Source organism: Crinia signifera, chromosome 5 (assembly GCF_055691185.1).
Source record: "Crinia signifera chromosome 5, ASM5569118v1, whole genome shotgun sequence".
Lineage (NCBI taxonomy): Eukaryota > Metazoa > Chordata > Amphibia > Anura > Myobatrachidae > Crinia > Crinia signifera.
In genome coordinates, this window is record NC_139221.1 from 332,747,038 (window position 1) to 332,767,347 (window position 20,310).

Genomic DNA, 20,310 nt, shown 5'->3' on the forward strand with positions numbered 1-20,310 from the left:
GGTGAGCGCTGTGCAGGTGATACACTGTCAGTATACGGTGTGACACTGCCGGTAACAGACCAGTTATAAAGCAGAGCTGAGGTGAGCGCTGTGCAGGTGATACACTGTGTCAGTATACGGTGTGATGCTGCCGGTAACAGACCAGTTATAGAGCAGAGCTGAGGTGAGCGCTGTGCAGGTGATACACTGTCAGTATACGGTGTGACGCTGCCGGTAACAGACCATTTATAGAGCAGAGCTGAGGTGAGCGCTGTGCAGGTGATACACTGTCAGTATACGGTGTGATGCTGCCAGTAACAGACCAGTTATAGAGCAGAGCTGAGGTGTGCGCTGTGCAGGTGATACACTGTCAGTATACGGTGTGACGCTGCCGGTAACAGACCAGTTATAGAGCAGAGCTGAGGTGAGCGCTGTGCAGGTGATACACTGTGTCAGTATACGGTGTGACGCTGCCGGTAACAGACCAGTTATAGAGCAGAGCTGGGGTGAGCGCTGTGCAGGTGATACACTGTCAGTATACGGTGTGACGCTGCCGGTAACAGAGCAGTTATAGAGCTGAGGTGAGCGCTGTGCAGGTAATACACTGTGTCAGTATACGGTGTGACGCTGCCGGTAACAGACCAGTTATAGAGCAGAGCTGAGGTGAGCGCTGTGCAGGTGATACACTGTGTTAGTAGAGATGTTGCAGTGAGCCCCAGGTTCCCCTGTGCCCCCACTCACCCATGCTGTTGCCCCCACATGCCTGTAGGATTCGTATTGCCTTCTGCTTTACGTCTTCTGGGAACTTGTTGTCATTTAGAAGCTCCGGGTACAAGCAGATGGCGGTGACCTGGGGAACACAATCAGTGTGGAGGTTATCAGTAGCGCAGTCCTCAGATACAGAAGATGATACAAAGCAATGGGGTTGGGGGGGCAGGGAGGGGTTACAGTGCTGAGGGTAACATGGTGAGAGTCAGACCACCCCTCCCCATAGGGCATAGAAAGGAGCGGGATGAGAAGAGGTCACAGACCCCTAGAGCCCTTCTGTCCCCCATATTGTAGGTTGTGGGCAGGGGAAGATCCAGAGGAAAATGATGGGGGGAACCTTGATAGAGGGGTGCACGCGTTCTCAGAAAAAGGGGTGTGGCTTCACACGGAGGTAGAGAAATACAGGGAGGTGCGTTGGGTGCTCGGGAGAGAGAGAGAGAGAGAGAGAGAGAGAGAGAGAGAGAGAGGATGACAGAGAGAGGGACATGTGACATGGTGAGGCAGGGGTGGACAGTGGGTGACAGGGAGAGGCAGTGAGAGAGAGAGAGAGACAGGGGGGGAGATTCTCTAAGAATCTCCGCCCCCCTTCGCAATTATAATTATCGCATATGTTCTAACATATGCGATAATTATAGCAAAGGACAGCTCTTGCGTTAAGAGCTGTCCTTTGCGGTGAGAGTCGCCGGGTTCCAGCAGGTCCCGGCGGCTCCCCCCTCCCTCACACACCCGGCGCTGCTGCTGCTGCTGCTGCGCCGGGCTCTCCTCCTCCCTGCACCCGGAAGAGGATCAGTGCAGGGAGGAGGTCACAGGTCCGGGCAGCACAGCTCTGTGCTGCCCGGACACAGGTGAGGGGGCGATGCGGGGCGGCGGGGGTCCGTGCGGGGCGTCGTTGCGGGGCGGCGGAGGGATGCGGTAGAAGCCCATTGGCTTCTATGGGGCATCGCCAGATTTTTCTGGCGATGCCCCCCGCCGCGTTAACCCGACGGGGGATGCTTAGAGCATCCCAAAATGCGGTAAAAACCCCGATAACGGGGTTTTTACCGCATTTCTTATTTAGAGAATCTCCCCCAGGGAGAGGAAGTGAGTGACAGGGAGAGGAAGTGAGTGACAGGGAGAGGAAGTGAGTGACAGGGAGAGGAAGTGAGTGACAGGGAGAGCCACTGAGTGACAGGGAGAGCCACTGAGTGACAGGGAGAGCCACTGAGTGACAGGGAGAGCCACTGAGTGACAGGGAGAGCCACTGAGTGACAGGGAGAGCCACTGAGTGACAGGGAGAGGGTGACAATTCCTATTGAGGATGCGGCAGAGTGATGGACTGGAGGGGCCACCGCAGGTATCGAAGATATTTGCTGCCGTCCCACCTTATGGGGCATATGTATTATAAGAGGCTACCCCTGAAAACACACGTTTAGAGATTATATATATATATATATATATATATATATATATATATATATATATATATATATACATATACACACTACTGCACCATTGATGAGTTACTGTTTCATCAAGGACCACACAGTTCCAATGTGGCCCTTTACCTGAGATACATAGATGACAATTTTTTGGCAAGGGTCCAAACAGTCATTGGTTGATATGTTCACAACACATATTCTAGTCCTGTCAAATTCACATATTCCATCAGTGATACGTCTATCAATTTTTTGGACGTATTGATTACACAACAGGACAGAAGATTATCAACAGCCATATATGTTAAGGGAACTGACAGGAACACATTGCTTCGTCACGAGAGTTGTCACCTGTTGCCACTGCGTAGGGGTCTGCCCTATTCACAGATGCTCCGGGTGCGACGGATCACCAGTGATCCACAGGAGACGATAAAACAACTTGACATCATGCAGGCTAAATTTGAGGAAAGAGGGTATAGACGTAGTGACCTCATTAAGATCAAGGAGAGGGTTTTGCAGATACCCAGGGAAGTTACTTTAAATCCTCAGGAGAAGTCCGATCAGGACCATCAGAGGATCCCTTGGGTCAATCAGTTTGCCAGTGACAGTCAAATAGTCACTAAAAGAGTGAAACAACATTTGCCCCTGATTACCACTGACAAAGACCTACATGGTCTCAATAAGCTTCGCATTATGCCGGCTTATAAGAGGGGCAGCAATTTAAGTGACTTACTGGATAAACTTGATATTAGTAACCTGACTAATAAATCTGCTCCCACCCACTTTTTGTCACGACCTATGGGCTGCTACAGGTGTGTGAGTTGTACTACCTGTGGGTCACTTCTAACAGGTAGTTACATTACCCATCCCCACACAGGACGTAGAATACCCATTAGGTCTGCTGTCACATGCTCTACCCGCTTTATTGTATATGTTCTGTCTTGCCCCTGTGGTCTTTACTACGTGGGCAAGACAGAATGTCAGTTTAAGGAAAGAATGGCCAATCACCGCTATGCAATACGGCAGGCTCTCTCCAGTGGTACTAGTGATCAGCCGGTGGCCCGGCACTGTGTTACCCTTGGTCATAGCGTCGCTAGTTTACGTTCAAAAATTGTGGACCATGTGCCCCCCCCCAACAAGGGGTGGCAACAGGGGTAAATTGCTGTTACAGGCGGAGGCAAGGTGGATCCATGTATTGGACACCATTGCCCCCAGAGGGCTGAACGAGCAACATGGTTTGCAAAGTTCTTTGTAGCACATGATGGTCTGTATTACAGACACACTTAGGCATATTGGTACAAAAAGAGTTGATCTGAGTGTCTTGTTTGGCTGCTCATATGGGAATTTCTTTGCTTTGTAGTGGATGTTAAGCGCAATTAGTAGATACAATAGTAGGACTTATGGTCAATAATTTGAAAGTAATCTAATGATAGAAATCACTTGCGCAATTCCTATAAAATAGCTGGTATCCCTCTTTTTAAACTTTTTTTATATATTTTTATTTCATTTCAATATCCACTTATTTATATTTCATCTGAATATTCACGTTTTTATATGTATCACTCATGTATTTTTGTATTATGTCTTTGATTATATGCTCTTATGTTTATGCATGTATCGTACACACAGGGGCCTCCCTGACAGGTGCAGGTATTGCGTGTAATGAGGCGGAAGTCATCTCATCTCTGAAGTGTTCCTGCGTTTCACAGGCCGGGCGCATCCTTGATGACGCATCCAGGAAGTGAGCGGAGGATAGGAGATGCATTGATGAGACGCCGGAGGCGCCGCGCCGACACCTGGACCAGGTGAGTAATCCTGTTGATTACAATGTGGGGAGAGACCTTTGGGGTATGTGGTGTGTGTGCAGTTATGGGTTGTACCCTGAGGACGAGCCTGCGGCTCGAAACGCTGGTGTTGGTTATCACCTTGTGCTTAATAAAGCATTGAAGTTTTCATCTATCTGTCTCCAAGTGACGCCTTTGCCACCGTGTATGTATATATATATATATATATATATATATATATATATATATATATATATAGATCCACAAAAAGCCTGCACTCGCACAGTTAAAGTCTTGGCAACAGTGGGGTGTTCTTTAAGGACCACAGGCGTGCCTGTGTCCACACACAAAACAAAAATACCACCAATAGGTAGGAAAGAACACTCGCCACAAAAACAACTCATACTGCTCCTAGTTGTTTTCAAATGAATAAAGATTCAAAAAATATATATAACCTGTTCCACAGATCCATCATCCTCCAACGTTTCGGTCATCTACAGTGACCTTTGTCAGGGAATGAAAAGGGGTCAGCAATGATGCAGTGATATCCAGAGACAACGGGACCAATTCCCAGGGGAAGGGAAGCCGCGGCCGTGCCATTCCTTGACTGTAGATGACCGAAACATTGGAGGATGATGGATCTGTGAAACAGGTTATATATATTTTTTGAATCTTTATTCATTTGAAAACAACTAGGAGCAGTATGAGTTGTTTTTGTGGCGAGTGTTCTTTCCTACCTATTGGTGTTTTTTTTTTTTTGTTTATATATATAAATAAATAAAACATGACGGCTTAGTCCTTATCTGCTGCTACCTCCAATCTGTCCCCACAGCTCCCTCTCTTCATATCCAGCAACTGACACAGATAATTTTGCCTGCCCCCCGGTGGGTATTGTGTGTACTGCAGACTCACCTGTCTCAGGAAGGTAATTGGCTTCTGACCCATGGCGTGCGCATCTCCAATATTAGCTTTAATGACCTCTGTAAATGGCTTCTTTACACCCTGAAATCCAGGATAACAGTCATTAATGTGGGCAGTGGTATATTATACAATCCCCCAATATCCCAGCTGTTCTATTATACATTATACAGCTGCCGCCTCCCCCAATATCCCAGGTGTTATATTATACATTATACAGCTGCCGCCTCCCCCAATATCCCAGGTGTTACATTATACATTATACAGCTGCCGCCTCCCCCAATATCCCAGGTGTTATATTATACATTATACAGCTGCCGCCTCCCGCAGTATTCCAGGTGTTATATTATACATTATACAGCTGCTGTCTCCCCCAATATCCCAGGTGTTATATTATATAGCTGCCGCCTCCCCCAATATCCCAGGTGTTATATTATACATTATACAGCTGCCGCCTCCCCCAATATCCCAGCTGTTATATTATACAGCTGCCGCCTCCCCCAATATCCCAGCTGTTATATTATACATTATACAGCTGCCGCCTCCCCCAATATCCCAGGTGTTATATTATACATTATACAGCTGCCGCCTCCCCCAATATCCCAGCTGTTATATTATATATTATACAGCTGCCACCTCCCCCAATATCCCAGGTGTTATATTATATATTATACAGCTGCCACCTCCCCCAATATCCCAGGTATTATATTACATATTATACAGCTGCCGCCTCCCCCAATATCCCAGGTGTTATATTATACAGCTGCCGCCTCCCCCCAATATCCCAGGTGTTATATTATATATTATACAGCTGCTGCCTCCCCCAATATCCCAGGTGTTATATTATACATTATACAGCTGCCGCCTCCCCCAATATCCCAGGTGTTATATTATACATTATACAGCTGCCGCCTCCCCCAATATCCCAGGTGTTATATTATACATTATATCGCTGCCGCCTCCCCAATATCCCAGGTGTTATATTATACAGCTGCCGCCTCCCCAATATCCCAGGTGTTATATTATACATTATACAGCTGCCCGCTCCTCCCAATATCCCAGGTGTTATATTATACATTATACAGCTGCCGCCTCCCCCAATATCACAGGTGTTATATTATACATTATACAGCTGCCGCCTCCCAAATATCACAGGTGTTATATTATACATTATACAGCTGCCCGCTCCCCCAATATCCCAGGTGTTATATTATACAGCTGCTGCCTCCCCCAATATCCCAGGTGTTATATTATACATTATACAGCTGCCGCCTCCCCCAATATCCCAGGTGTTATATTACAGTATATATTATACAGCTGCCGCCTCCCCCAATATCCCAGGTGTTATATTATACATTATACAGCTGCCGCCTCCCCCAATATCCCAGGTGTTATATTATACATTATACAGCTGCCGCCGCAGTGGCAAACGCAGGATTTTCAGAAGGGGGTTTCCAGAGGGGCGGAGCAAAGCACGGAGATGGACACTTAGGTGTCCCAGTATATGTCGGGTCAGTTAAAGTATTATAGATAGACCAAATGTATATAAATAATAATAATAAAAAAAAATATATATATATATATATATATATATATATATATATATATATATATATATATATATATATATATATATATACACAGGGGCATCAACAGCAGTGTAGACCCCTGGGCACAGCAATGTATTGGGGCACTTACCGATCCTCCAGCGGTAGGGGTGGGGGAAGCTTTGCCCCGGGTGGTAGGGGGTATTATATCAACTGCTCAGCATGTAGGGCCTGGATCAGTACTTTCCACTAATTACCCCTTTACTACACAGATGGTGGGAGATGGGGTGGGAGAAGGGGGCATTTGGCTGAATGAAAGGGCCCTGATACATAACTTCCAGGGTGGTAGAGGATGTTTAATATACAGAGGAGGGGTGTATAGTGGAGTGGGCTTATTATTCATAATTTTCTGGTGGGAAGACAGCTTGCTTGACTGCAGATATCTCCAGTTCCCAGAAATAGATTTCTTAGATTTTAATGGAATTAAAAACTAGAGAATCCCACCTACCAAATTGTATTGTGGACTAGGGGATGAGAGTTCAGGAGACAGAGCAATCTGCCAACGAGAATATAAAACTACATACCAGGTGTGTGGAGCAGTAACCAGCTGCTGGAAGGCTGATATCACTGATTTTAGGAACAGTAGAGACAAGCTACTAGTGTCCATCAAAGGAGGAGAGTCCCAGCTTTTGGAATATACCCTCAGAAAAACTCGTCAGACAGAACCTGAAATATCTGACTGGGAAGAGCAATTAATAGGCTTGGATGGGGATCACTGCTTTGAAGTCAGATATCTCCTGTTCCCAAGGGCCGATTTTTAAAATTCTTATACCCATGGAAAGAGGGGACCCTCAGCTTTCAGGCTAGGGTCCTGAGACTCCTAGGGGGGGTTTCTGGGTACTCAGAAACCCCCCCCTGCATGCGCTACTGGGCCTCCCCCAATATCCCAGGTGTTATATTATACATTATACAGCTGCCGCCTCCCCCAATATCCCAGGTGTTATATTATACATTATACAGCTGCCGCCTCCCCCAATATCCCAGGTGTTATATTATACATTATACAGCTGCCGCCTCCCCCAACATCCCAGGTGTTATATTATACATTATACAGCTGCCGCCTCCCCCAATATCCCAGGTGTTATATTATACATTACACAGCTGTCGCCTCCCCCAATATCCCAGGTGTTATATTATATATTATACAGCTGCCGCCTCCCCCAATATCCCAGGTGTTATATTATACATTATACAGCTGCCGCCTCCCCCAATATACCAGGTGTTATATTATACATTATACAGCTGCCGCCTCCCCCAATATCCCAGGTGTTATATTATACATTATACAGCTGCCGCCTCCCCAATATCCCAGGTGTTATATTATACATTATACAGCTGCCGCCTCCTCCAATATCCCAGGTGTTATATTATACATTATACAGCTGCCGCCTCCCCCAATATCCCAGGTGTTATATTATACATTATACAGCTGCCGCCTCCCCCAATATCCCAGGTGTTATATTATACATTATACAGCTGCCGCCTCCCCCAATATCCCAGCTGTTATATTATATATTATACAGCTGCCGCCTCTCCCAATATCCCAGGTGTTATATTATACATTATACGGCTTCCGCCTCCCCCAATATCCCAGGTGTTATATTATACAGCTGCCGCCTCCCCCAATATCCCAGCTGTTCTATTATACATTATACAGCTGCCGCCTCCCCCAATATCCCAGGTGTTATATTATACATTATACAGCTGCCGCCTCCCCAATATCCCAGGTGTTATATTATACATTATACAGCTGCCTCCTCCCCAATATCCCAGGTGTTATATTATACATTATACAGCTGCCGCCTCCCCCAATATACCAGCTGTTATATTATACATTATACAGCTGCCGCCTCCCCCAATATCCCAGGTGTTATATTATACATTATACAGCTGACGCCTCGCCCAATATCCCAGGTGTTATATTATACATTATACAGCTGACGCCTCCCCAATATCCCAGGTGTTATATTATACATTATACAGCTGCCGCCTCCCCCAATATCCCAGGTGTTATATTATACATTATACAGCTGCCGCCTCCCCCAATATCCCAGGTGTTATATTATACATTATACAGCTGCCGCCTCCCCCAATATCCCAGCTGTTCTATTATACATTATACAGCTGCCGCCTCCCCCAATATCCCAGGTGTTATATTATACATTATACAGCTGCCGCCTCCCCAATATCCCAGGTGTTATATTATACATTATACAGCTGCCGCCTCCCCAATATCCCAGGTGTTATATTATACATTATACAGCTGCCGCCTCCCCCAATATCCCAGGTGTTATATTGTACATTATACAGCTGCCGCCTCCCCCAACATCCCAGATGTTATATTATACATTATACAGCTGCCGCCTCCCCCAATATCCCAGCTGTTATATTATACATTATACAGCTGCCGCATCCCCAATATCCCAGGTGTTATATTATACATTATACAGCTGCCGCCTCCCCCAATATCCCAGGTGTTATATTATACATTATACAGCTTCCGCCTCCCCCAATATCCCAGGTGTTATATTATACAGCTGCCGCCTCCCCCAATATCCCAGGTGTTATATTATACATTATACAGCTGCCGCCTCCCCCAATATCCCAGGTGTTATATTATACATTATACAGCTGCCGCCTCCCCCAATATCCCAGGTGTTATATTATACATTATACAGCTGCCGCCTCCCCCAATATCCCAGGTGTTATATTATACATTATACAGCTGCCGCCTCGCCCAATATCCCAGGTGTTATATTATACATTATACAGCTGCCGCCTCCCCCAATATCCCAGCTGTTATATTATACATTATACAGCTGCCGCCTCCCCCAATATCCCAGGTGTTATATTATATATTATACAGCTGCCGCCTCCCCCAATATCCCAGCTGTTATATTATACATTATACAGCTGCCGCATCCCCAATATCCCAGGTGTTATATTATACATTATACAGCTTCCGCCTCCCCCAATATCCCAGGTGTTATATTATACAGCTGCCGCCTCCCCCAATATCCCAGGTGTTATATTATACATTATACAGCTGCCGCCTCCCCCAATATCCCAGGTGTTATATTATACATTATACAGCTGCCGCCTCCCCCAATATCCCAGGTGTTATATTATACATTATACAGCTGCCGCCTCCCCCAATATCCCAGGTGTTATATTATACATTATACAGCTGCCGCCTCCCCCAATATCCCAGGTGTTATATTATACATTATACAGCTGCCGCCTCCCCCAATATCCCAGGTGTTATATTATACATTATACAGCTGCCGCCTCGCCCAATATCCCAGGTGTTATATTATACATTACACAGCTGCCGCCTCCCCAATATCCCAGGTGTTATATTACACATTACACAGCTGCCGCCTCCCCCAATATCCCAGGTGTTATATTATACATTACACAGCTGCCGCCTCCCCCAATATCCCAGGTGTTATATTGTACATTATACAGCTGCCGCCTCCCCCAATATCCCAGGTGTTCTATTATACATTATACAGCTGCCGCCTCCCCCAATATCCCAGCTGTTATATTATACATTATACAGCTGCCGCCTCCCCCAATATCCCAGGTGTTATATTATACATTATACAGCTGCCGCCTCCCCCAATATCCCAGGTGTTATATTATACATTATACAGCTGCCGCCTCCCCCAATATCCCAGATGTTATATTATACATTATACAGCTGCCGCCTCCCCCAATATCCTAGGTGTTATATTATACATTATACAGCTGCCCGCTCCCCCCAATATCCCAGGTGTTATATTATACATTATACAGCTGCCGCCTCCCCCAATATCCCAGGTGTTATATTATACATTATACAGCTGCCGCCTCCCCAATATCCCAGGTGTTATATTACACATTATACAGCTGCCGTCTCCCCCAATATCCCAGGTGTTATATTATACATTATATCGCTGCCGCCTCCCCCAATATCCCAGGTGTTATATTATATATTATACAGCTGCCGCCTCCCCCAATATCTCAGGTGTTCTATTATACATTATACAGCTGCCGCCTCCCCAATATCCCAGGTGTTATATTATACAGCTGCCGCCTCCCCCAATATCCCAGGTGTTATATTACACATTATACAGCTGCCGCCTCCCCCAATATCCCAGGTGTTATATTATATATTATACAGCTGCTGCCTCCCCCAATATCCCAGGTGTTATATTATACATTATACAGCTGCCGCCTCCCCCAATATCCCAGGTGTTATATTATACATTATACAGCTGCCGACTCCCCCAATATCCCAGGTGTTATATTATACATTATACAGCCGCCGCCTCCCCCCAATATCCCAGCTGTTATATTATACATTATACAGCTGCCGCCTCCCCAATATACCAGGTGTTATATTGTACATTATACAGCTGCCGCCTCCCCCAATATCCCAGGTGTTATATTATACAGCTGCCGCCTCCCCCAATATCCCAGGTGTTATATTATACATTATACAGCTGCCGCCTCCCCCAATATCCCAGGTGTTATATTATACATTATACAGCTGCCGCCTCCCCCAATATCCCAGGTGTTATATTATACATTATACAGCTGCCGCCTCCCCAATATCCCAGGTGTTATATTATACATTATACAGCTGCCGCCTCCTCCAATATCCCAGGTGTTATATTATACATTATACAGCTGCCGCCTCCCCCAATATCCCAGGTGTTATATTATACATTATACCGCTGCCGCCTCCCCCAATATCCCAGGTGTTATATTATACATTATACAGCTGACGCCTCGCCCAATATCCCAGGTGTTATATTATACATTATACCGCTGCCGCCTCCCCCAACATCCCAGGTGTTATATTATACATTATACAGCTGCCTCCTCCCCCAACATCCCAGATGTTATATTATACATTATACAGCTGCCGCCTCCCCCAATATCCCAGGTGTTATATTATATATTATACAGCTGCCGCCTCCCCCAATATCCCAGGTGTTATATTATACATTATACAGCTGCCGCCTCCCCCAATATCCCAGCTGTTGTATTATACATTATACAGCTGCCGCCTCCCCCAATATTTCAGCTGTTATATTATACAGCTGCCGCCTCCCCCAATATCCCAGGTGTTATATTATACATTATACAGCTGCCGCCTCGCCCAATATCCCAGGTGTTATATTATAAATTATACAGCTGCCGCCTCCCCCAACATCCCAGGTGTTATATTATACATTATACAGCTGCCGCCTCCCCCAACATCCCAGGTGTTATATTATACATTATACAGCTGCCGCCTCCCCCAACATCCCAGGTGTTATATTATACATTATACAGCTGCCGCCTCCCCCAATATCCCAGGTGTTATATTATACATTATACAGCTGCCGCCTCCCCCAATATCCCAGGTGTTATATTATACATGATACAGCTGCCGCCTCCCCCAATATCCCAGGTGTTATATTATACATGATACAGCTGCCGCCTCCCCCATTATCCCAGGTGTTATATTATACATTATACAGCTGCCGCCTCCCCCAATATCCCAGGTGTTATATTATACATTATACAGCTGCCGCCTCCCCCAATATCCCAGGTGTTATATTATACATTATACAGCTGCCGCCTCCCCCAATATACCAGGTGTTATATTATACATTATACAGCTGCTGCCTCCCCCAATATCCCAGGTGTTATATTATACATTATACAGCTGCCGCCTCCCCCAATATCCCAGGTGTTATATTATACATTATACAGCTGCCGCCTCCCCCAATATCCCAGGTGTTATATTATACATTATACAGCTGCCGCCTCCCCCTATATCCCAGGTGTTATATTATACATTATACAGCTGCCGCCTCCCCAATATCCCAGGTGTTATATTATACATTATACAGCTGCCGCCTCCCCCAATATCCCAGGTGTTATATTATACATTATACAGCTGCCTCCTCCCCCAATATCCCAGGTGTTATATTATACATTATACAGCTGCCGCCTCCCCCAATATCCCAGGTGTTATATTATACATTATACAGCGGCCTCCTCCCCCAATATCCCAGGTGTTATATTATACATTATACAGCTGCCGCCTCCCCCAATATCCCAGGTGTTATATTATACATTATACAGCTGCCACCTCCAACAATATCCCAGGTGTTATATTATACATTATACAGCTGCCGCCTCCCCCAATATCCCCGGTGTTATATTATACATTATACAGCTGCCGCCTCTCCCAATATCCCAGGTGTTATATTATACATTATACAGCCGCCGCCTCCCCCCAATATCCCAGCTGTTATATTATACATTATACAGCTGCCGCCTCCCCAATATACCAGGTGTTATATTATACATTATACAGCCGCCGCCTCCCCCCAATATCCCAGCTGTTATATTATACATTATACAGCTGCCGCCTCCCCAATATACCAGGTGTTATATTGTACATTATACAGCTGCCGCCTCCCCCAATATCCCAGGTGTTATATTATACAGCTGCCGCCTCCCCCAATATCCCAGGTGTTATATTATACATTATACAGCTGCCGCCTCCCCCAATATCCCAGGTGTTATATTATACATTATACAGCTGCCGCCTCCCCCAATATCCCAGGTGTTATATTATACATTATACAGCTGCCGCCTCCCCAATATCCCAGGTGTTATATTATACATTATACAGCTGCCGCCTCCTCCAATATCCCAGGTGTTATATTATACATTATACAGCTGCCGCCTCCCCCAATATCCCAGGTGTTATATTATACATTATACAGCTGCCGCCTCCCCCAATATCCCAGGTGTTATATTATACATTATACAGCTGCCGCCTCCCCCAATATCCCAGGTGTTATATTATACATTATACAGCTGCCGCCTCCCCCAATATCCCAGGTGTTATATTATACATTATACAGCTGACGCCTCGCCCAATATCCCAGGTGTTATATTATACATTATACAGCTGCCACCTCCCCCAACATCCCAGGTGTTATATTATACATTATACAGCTGCCTCCTCCCCCAACATCCCAGATGTTATATTATACATTATACAGCTGCCGCCTCCCCCAATATCCCAGGTGTTATATTATATATTATACAGCTGCCGCCTCCCCCAATATCCCAGGTGTTATATTATACATTATACAGCTGCCGCCTCCCCCAATATCCCAGGTGTTATATTATACATTATACAGCTGCCGCCTCCCCCAATATCCAAGGTGTTATATTATACATTATACAGCTCCCGCCTCCCCCAATATCCCAGGTGTTATATTATACAGCTGCCGCCTTCCCCAATATCCCAGGTGTTGTATTATACATTATACAGCTGCCGCCTCCCCCAATATTTCAGCTGTTATATTATACAGCTGCCGCCTCCCCCAATATCCCAGGTGTTATATTATACATTATACAGCTGCCGCCTCGCCCAATATCCCAGGTGTTATATTATACATTATACAGCTGCCGCCTCCCCCAACATCCCAGGTGTTATATTATACATTATACAGCTGCCGCCTCCCCCAACATCCCAGGTGTTATATTATACATTATACAGCTGCCGCCTCCCCCAACATCCCAGGTGTTATATTATACATTATACAGCTGCCGCCTCCCCCAACATCCCAGGTGTTATATTATACAGCTGCCGCCTCCCCCAATATCCCAGCTGTTATATTATACATTATAGAGCTGCCGCCTCCCCCAATATCCCAGGTGTTATATTATACATTATACAGCTGCCGCCTCCCCCAATATCCCAGGTGTTATATTATACATTACACAGCTGCCGCCTCCCCCAATATCACAGGTGTTATATTATACATTATAGAGCTGCCGCCTCCCCCAATATCCCAGGTGTTATATTATACATTATACAGCTGCCGCCTCCTCCAATATCCCAGCTGTTATATTATACAGCTGCCGCCTCGCCCAATATCCCAGGTGTTATATTATACAGCTGCCGCCTCCCCCAATATCCCAGGTGTTATATTATACATTATACAGCTGCCGCCTCCCCCAATATCCCAGGTGTTATATTATACAGTTGCCACCTCCCCCAATATCCTAGCTGTTATATTATACATTATACAGCTGCCGCCTCCCCCAATATCCCAGCTGTTATATTATACATTATACAGCTGCCGCCTCCCCCAATATCCCAGGTGTTATATTATACATTATACAGCTGCCGCCTCGCCCAATATCCCAGGTGTTATATTATACATTATACAGCTGCCGCCCCCCCCCCCAATATCCCAGGTGTTATATTATACATTATACAGCTGCCGCCTCCCCCAATATCCCAGGTGTTATATTATACATTATACAGCTGCCGCCTCCCCCAATATCCCAGCTGTTATATTATACATTATACAGCTGCCGCCTCCCCCAATATCCCAGGTGTTATATTATACATTATACAGCTGCCGCCTCCCCCAATATCCCAGGTGTTATATTATACATTATACAGCTGCCGCCTCCCTCATTATCCCAGGTGTTATATTATACATTATACAGCTGCCGCCTCCCCCAATATCCCAGGTGTTATATTATACATTATACAGCTGCCGCCTCCCCCAATATCCCAGGTGTTATATTATACATTATACAGCTGCCGCCTCCCCCAATATCCCAGGTGTTATATTATACATTATACAGCTGCCGCCTCCCCCAATATCCCAGGTGTTATATTATACATTATACAGCTGCCGCCTCCCCCATTATCCCAGGTGTTATATTATACATTATACAGCTGCCGCCTCCCCCAATATCCCAGGTGTTATATTATACATTATACAGCTGCCGCCTCCCCCAATATCCCAGGTGTTATATTATACATTATACAGCTGCCGCCTCCCCCAATATCCCAGGTGTTATATTATACATTATACAGCTGCCGCCTCCCCCAATATCCCAGGTGTTATATTATACATTATACAGCTGCCTCCTCCCCCAATATCCCAGGTGTTATATTATACATTATACAGCTGCCGCCTCCCCCAATATCCCAGGTGTTATATTATACATTATACAGCTGCCGCCTCCCCCAATATCCCAGGTGTTATATTATACAGCTGCCGCCTCCCCCAATATCCCCGGTGTTATATTATACAGCTGCCGCCTCCCCCAATATCCCAGCTGTTCTATTATACATTATACAGCTGCCGCCTCCCCCAATATCCCAGGTGTTATATTATACATTATACAGCTGCCGCCTCCCCCAATATCCCAGCTGTTCTATTATACATTATACAGCTGCCGCCTCCCCCAATATCCCAGGTGTTATATTATACATTATACAGCTGCCGCCTCCCCAATATCCCAGGTGTTATATTATACATTATACAGCTGCCGCCTCCCCAATATCCCAGGTGTTATATTATACATTATACAGCTGCCGCCTCCCCCAATATACCAGCTGTTATATTATACATTATACAGCTGCCGCCTCCCCCAATATCCCAGGTGTTATATTATACATTATACAGCTGCCGCCTCCCCAATATCCCAGGTGTTATATTATACATTATACAGCTGCCGCCTCCCCCAATATCCCAGGTGTTATATTATACATTATACAGCTGCCGCCTCCCCCAATATCCCAGGTGTTATATTATACTTTATACAGCTGCCGCCTCCCCCAATATCCCAGGTGTTATATTATACATTATACAGCTGCCGCCTCCCCCAATATCCCAGGTGCTATATTATACATTATACAGCTGCCGCCTCCCACCAATATCCCAGCTGTTATATTATACAGCTGCCGCCTCCCCCAATATCCCAGGTGTTATATTATACATTATACAGCTGCCGCCTTCCCCAATATCCCAGGTGTTATATTATACATTATACAGCTGCTGCCTCCCCCAATATCCCAGGTGTTATATTATACATTATACAGCTGCCGCCTCCCCAATATCACAGGTGTTATATTATACAGCTGCCCGCTCCCCCAATATCCCAGGTGTTATATTATACATTATACAGCTGCCGCCTCCCCCAATATCCCAGGTGTTATATTATACAGCTGCCACCTCCCCCAATATCCCAGGTGTTATATTATACATTATACAGCTGCCGCCTCCCCCAATATCCCAGGTGTTATATTATATATTATAAAGCTGCCGCCTCCCCCAATATCCCAGCTGTTATATTACACATTATACAGCTGCCGCCTCCCCCAATATCCCAGGTGTTATATTATACATTATACAGCTGCCACCTCCCCCAATATCCCAGCTGTTATATTATAGATTATACAGCTGCCGCCTCCCCCAATATCCCAGGTGTTATATTATACATCATACAGCTGCTGCCTCCCCAATATCCCAGGTGTTATATTATACATTATACAGCTGCCTCCTCCCCCAATATCTCAGGTGTTATATTATACATTATACAGCTGCCGCCTCCCCCAATATCCCAGGTGTTATATTACACATTATACAGCTGCCGCCTCCCCCAATATCCCAGGTGTTATATTATACATTATACAGCTGCCGCCTCCCCCAATATCCCAGGTGTTATATTATACATTATACAGCTGCCGCCTCCCCCAATATCCCAGCTGTTCTATTACACATTATACAGCTGCCGCCTCCCCCAATATCCCAGGTGTTATATTATACATTATACAGCTGCCGCCTCCTCCAATATCCCAGGTGTTATATTATACATTATACAGCTGCCGCCTCCCCCAATATCCCAGATGTTATATTATACATTATACAGCTGCCCGCTCCCCCCAATATCCCAGGTGTTATATTATACATTATACAGCTGCCGCCTCCCCCAATATCCCAGGTGTTATATTATACATTATACAGCTGCCGCCTCCCCAATATCCCAGGTGTTATATTACACATTATACAGCTGCCGCCTCCCCCAATATCCCAGGTGTTATATTATACATTATACAGCTGCCGCCCCCCCCCCAATATCCCAGGTGTTATATTATACATTATACAGCTGCCGCCTCCCCAATATCCCAGGTGTTATATTATACATTATACAGCTGCCGCCTCCCCCAATATCCCAGGTGTTATATTATACATTATACAGCTGCCGCCTCCCCCAATATCCCAGGTGTTATATTATACATTATACAGCTGCCGCCTCCCCCAATATCCCAGGTGTTATATTATACATTATACAGCTGCCGCCCCCCCCCAATATCCCAGGTGTTATATTATACATTATACAGCTGCCGCCTCCCCCAGTATCCTAGGTGTTATATTATACATTACACAGCTGCCGCCTCCCCCAATATCCCAGGTGTTATATTATACATTATACAGCTGCCGCCTCCCCCAATATCCCAGGTGTTATATTACACATTACACAGCTGCCGCCTCCCCCAATATCCCAGGTGTTATATTATACATTATACAGCTGCCGCCTCCCCCAATATCCCAGGTGTTATATCATACATTATACAGCTGCCGCCTCCCCAATATCCCAGGTGTTATATTATACATTATACAGCTGCCGCCTCCCCCAATATCACAGCTGTTATATTATACATTATACAGCTGCCGCCTCCCCCAATATCCCAGGTGTTATATTATACATTATACAGCTGCCGCCTCCCCCAATATCCCAGGTGTTATATTATACATTATACAGCTGCCGCCTCCCCCAATATCCCAGGTGTTATACATTATACAGCTGCCGCCTCCCCCAATATCCCAGGTGTTATATTATACATTATACAGCTGCCTCCTCCCCAATATCCCAGGTGTTATATTATACATTATACAGCTGCCGCCTCCCCCAATATCCCAGGTGTTATATTATACATTATACAGCTGCCGCCCCCCCCCAATATCCCAGCTGTTATATTATACATTATACAGCTGCCGCCTCCCCCAATATCCCAGGTGTTATATTATACATTATACAGCTGCCGCCTCCCCCAATATCCCAGGTGTTATATTATACATTATACAGCTGCCGCCTCCCCCAATATCCCAGGTGTTATATTATACATTATACAGCTGCCGCCCCCCCCCAATATCCCAGCTGTTATATTATACATTATACAGCTGCCGCCTCCCCCAATATCCCAGGTGTTATATTATACATTATACAGCTGCCGCCTCCCCCAATATCCCAGGTGTTATATTATACATTATACAGCTGCCGCCTCCCCCAATATCCCAGCTGTTCTATTATACATTATACAGGCCTTGGCTTTTAACCCCTTCAGTGAAATTTCTCGGCCTGAGTTGCACTGCAGGAGTGGGCTCTCCTGAGACATTTCTGGCGCACCTCCATACCCCTAGCACTGATACTCCCCCCATTGCCGATAATCCCCGTCGCCACACGGAGAGGATCATGGCTGCTCGGGGAGATTCGGCAACGCTCGGCCATCCAAACACGGGAATCCCGAACAGACGAACAGCTGAACACTTGAGCGCTCCTGAGTCCCGTCCCCCCCATCCTGAGTCCACCCCCAACCCCCCCCATCCTGAGTCCACCCCCCCACAGTATAATAAGGACCCGTCGGCAGTCAGGTGCGCCCTTCTCCCGTCACAGTACAATAAGGACCCGTCGGCGGTCAGGTGCGCGCTTCTCCCGTCACAGTACAATAAGGACCCGTCGGCGGTCAGGTGCGCCCTTCTCCCGTCACAGTACAATAAGGACCCGTCGGCGGTCAGGTGCGCCCTTCTCCCGTCACAGTACAATAAGGACCCGTCGGCGGTCAGGTGCGCGCTTCTCCCGTCACAGTACAATAAGGACCCGTCGGCGGTCAGGTGCGCCCTTCTCCCGTCACAGTACAATAAGGACCCGTCGGCGGTCAGGTGCGCGCTTCTCCCGTCACAGTACAATAAGGACCCGTCGGCGGTCAGGTGCGCGCTTCTCCCGTAACAGTATAATAAGGACCCGTCGGCAGTCAGGTGCGCGCTTCTCCCGTCACAGTACAATAAGGACCCGTCGGCAGTCAGGTGCGCCCTTCTCCCGTCACAGTACAATAAGGACCCGTCGGCAGTCAGGTGCGCGCTTCTCCCGTCACAGTACAAGGACCAGTCGGCAGTCAGGTGCGCGCTTCTCCCGTCACAGTACAATAAGGACCCGTCGGCAGTCAGGTGCGCCCTTCTCCCGTCACAGTATAATAAGGACCCGTCGGCAGTCAGGTGCGCCCTTCTCCCGTCACAGAAGGACCCGTCGGCAGTCAGGTGCGCGCTTCTCCCGTCACAGTACAAGGACCAGTCGGCAGTCAGGTGCGCGCTTCTCCCGTCACAGTACAATAAGGACCCGTCGGCAGTCAGGTGCGCCCTTCTCCCCCCACAGTACAATAAGGACCCGTCGGCAGTCAGGTGCGCCCTTCTCCCGTCACAGTACAATAAGGACCCGTCGGCGGTCAGGTGCGCCCTTCTCCCGTCACAGTACAATAAGGACCCGTCGGCGGTCAGGTGCGCCCTTCTCCCCCCACAGTACAATAAGGACCGTCGGCGGTCAGGTGCGCACTTCTCCCCCCACAGTACAATAAGGACCGTCGGCAGTCAGGTGCGCCCTTCTCCCGTCACAGTACAATAAGGACCCGTCGGCGGTCAGGTGCGCCCTTCTCCCCCCACAGTACAATAAGGACCGTCGGCGGTCAGGTGCGCCCTTCTCCCGTCACAGTACAATAAGGACCCGTCGGCGGTCAGGTGCGCCCTTCTCCCGTCACAGTACAATAAGGACCGTCGGCGGTCAGGTGCGCCCTTCTCCCGTCACAGTACAATAAGGACCCGTCGGCGGTCAGGTGCGCCCTTCTCCCGTCACAGTACAATAAGGACCGTCGGCGGTCAGGTGCGCCCTTCTCCCGTCACAGTACAATAAGGACCCGTC

General features: G+C 46.8%; 1 protein-coding gene across 7 annotated transcripts in view; it reads right to left on the reverse strand.

Annotated features, from left to right (window-relative positions):
• Positions 1-20,310, reverse strand: part of LOC146005652 (alanine aminotransferase 2) — a 174,137-nt gene that overhangs the window by 53,320 nt on the left and 100,507 nt on the right. For all 7 annotated transcript variants that reach the window (XM_083145048.1, XM_083145044.1, XM_083145050.1 and 4 more), the window contains 2 exons: positions 4,859-4,948; positions 721-829 (listed from right to left, as the gene is read on the reverse strand). In XM_083145048.1, coding sequence (XP_083001174.1) covers positions 721-829; positions 4,859-4,948 — 199 coding nt within the window. The remainder of the gene's footprint in view (positions 1-720; positions 830-4,858; positions 4,949-20,310) is intronic.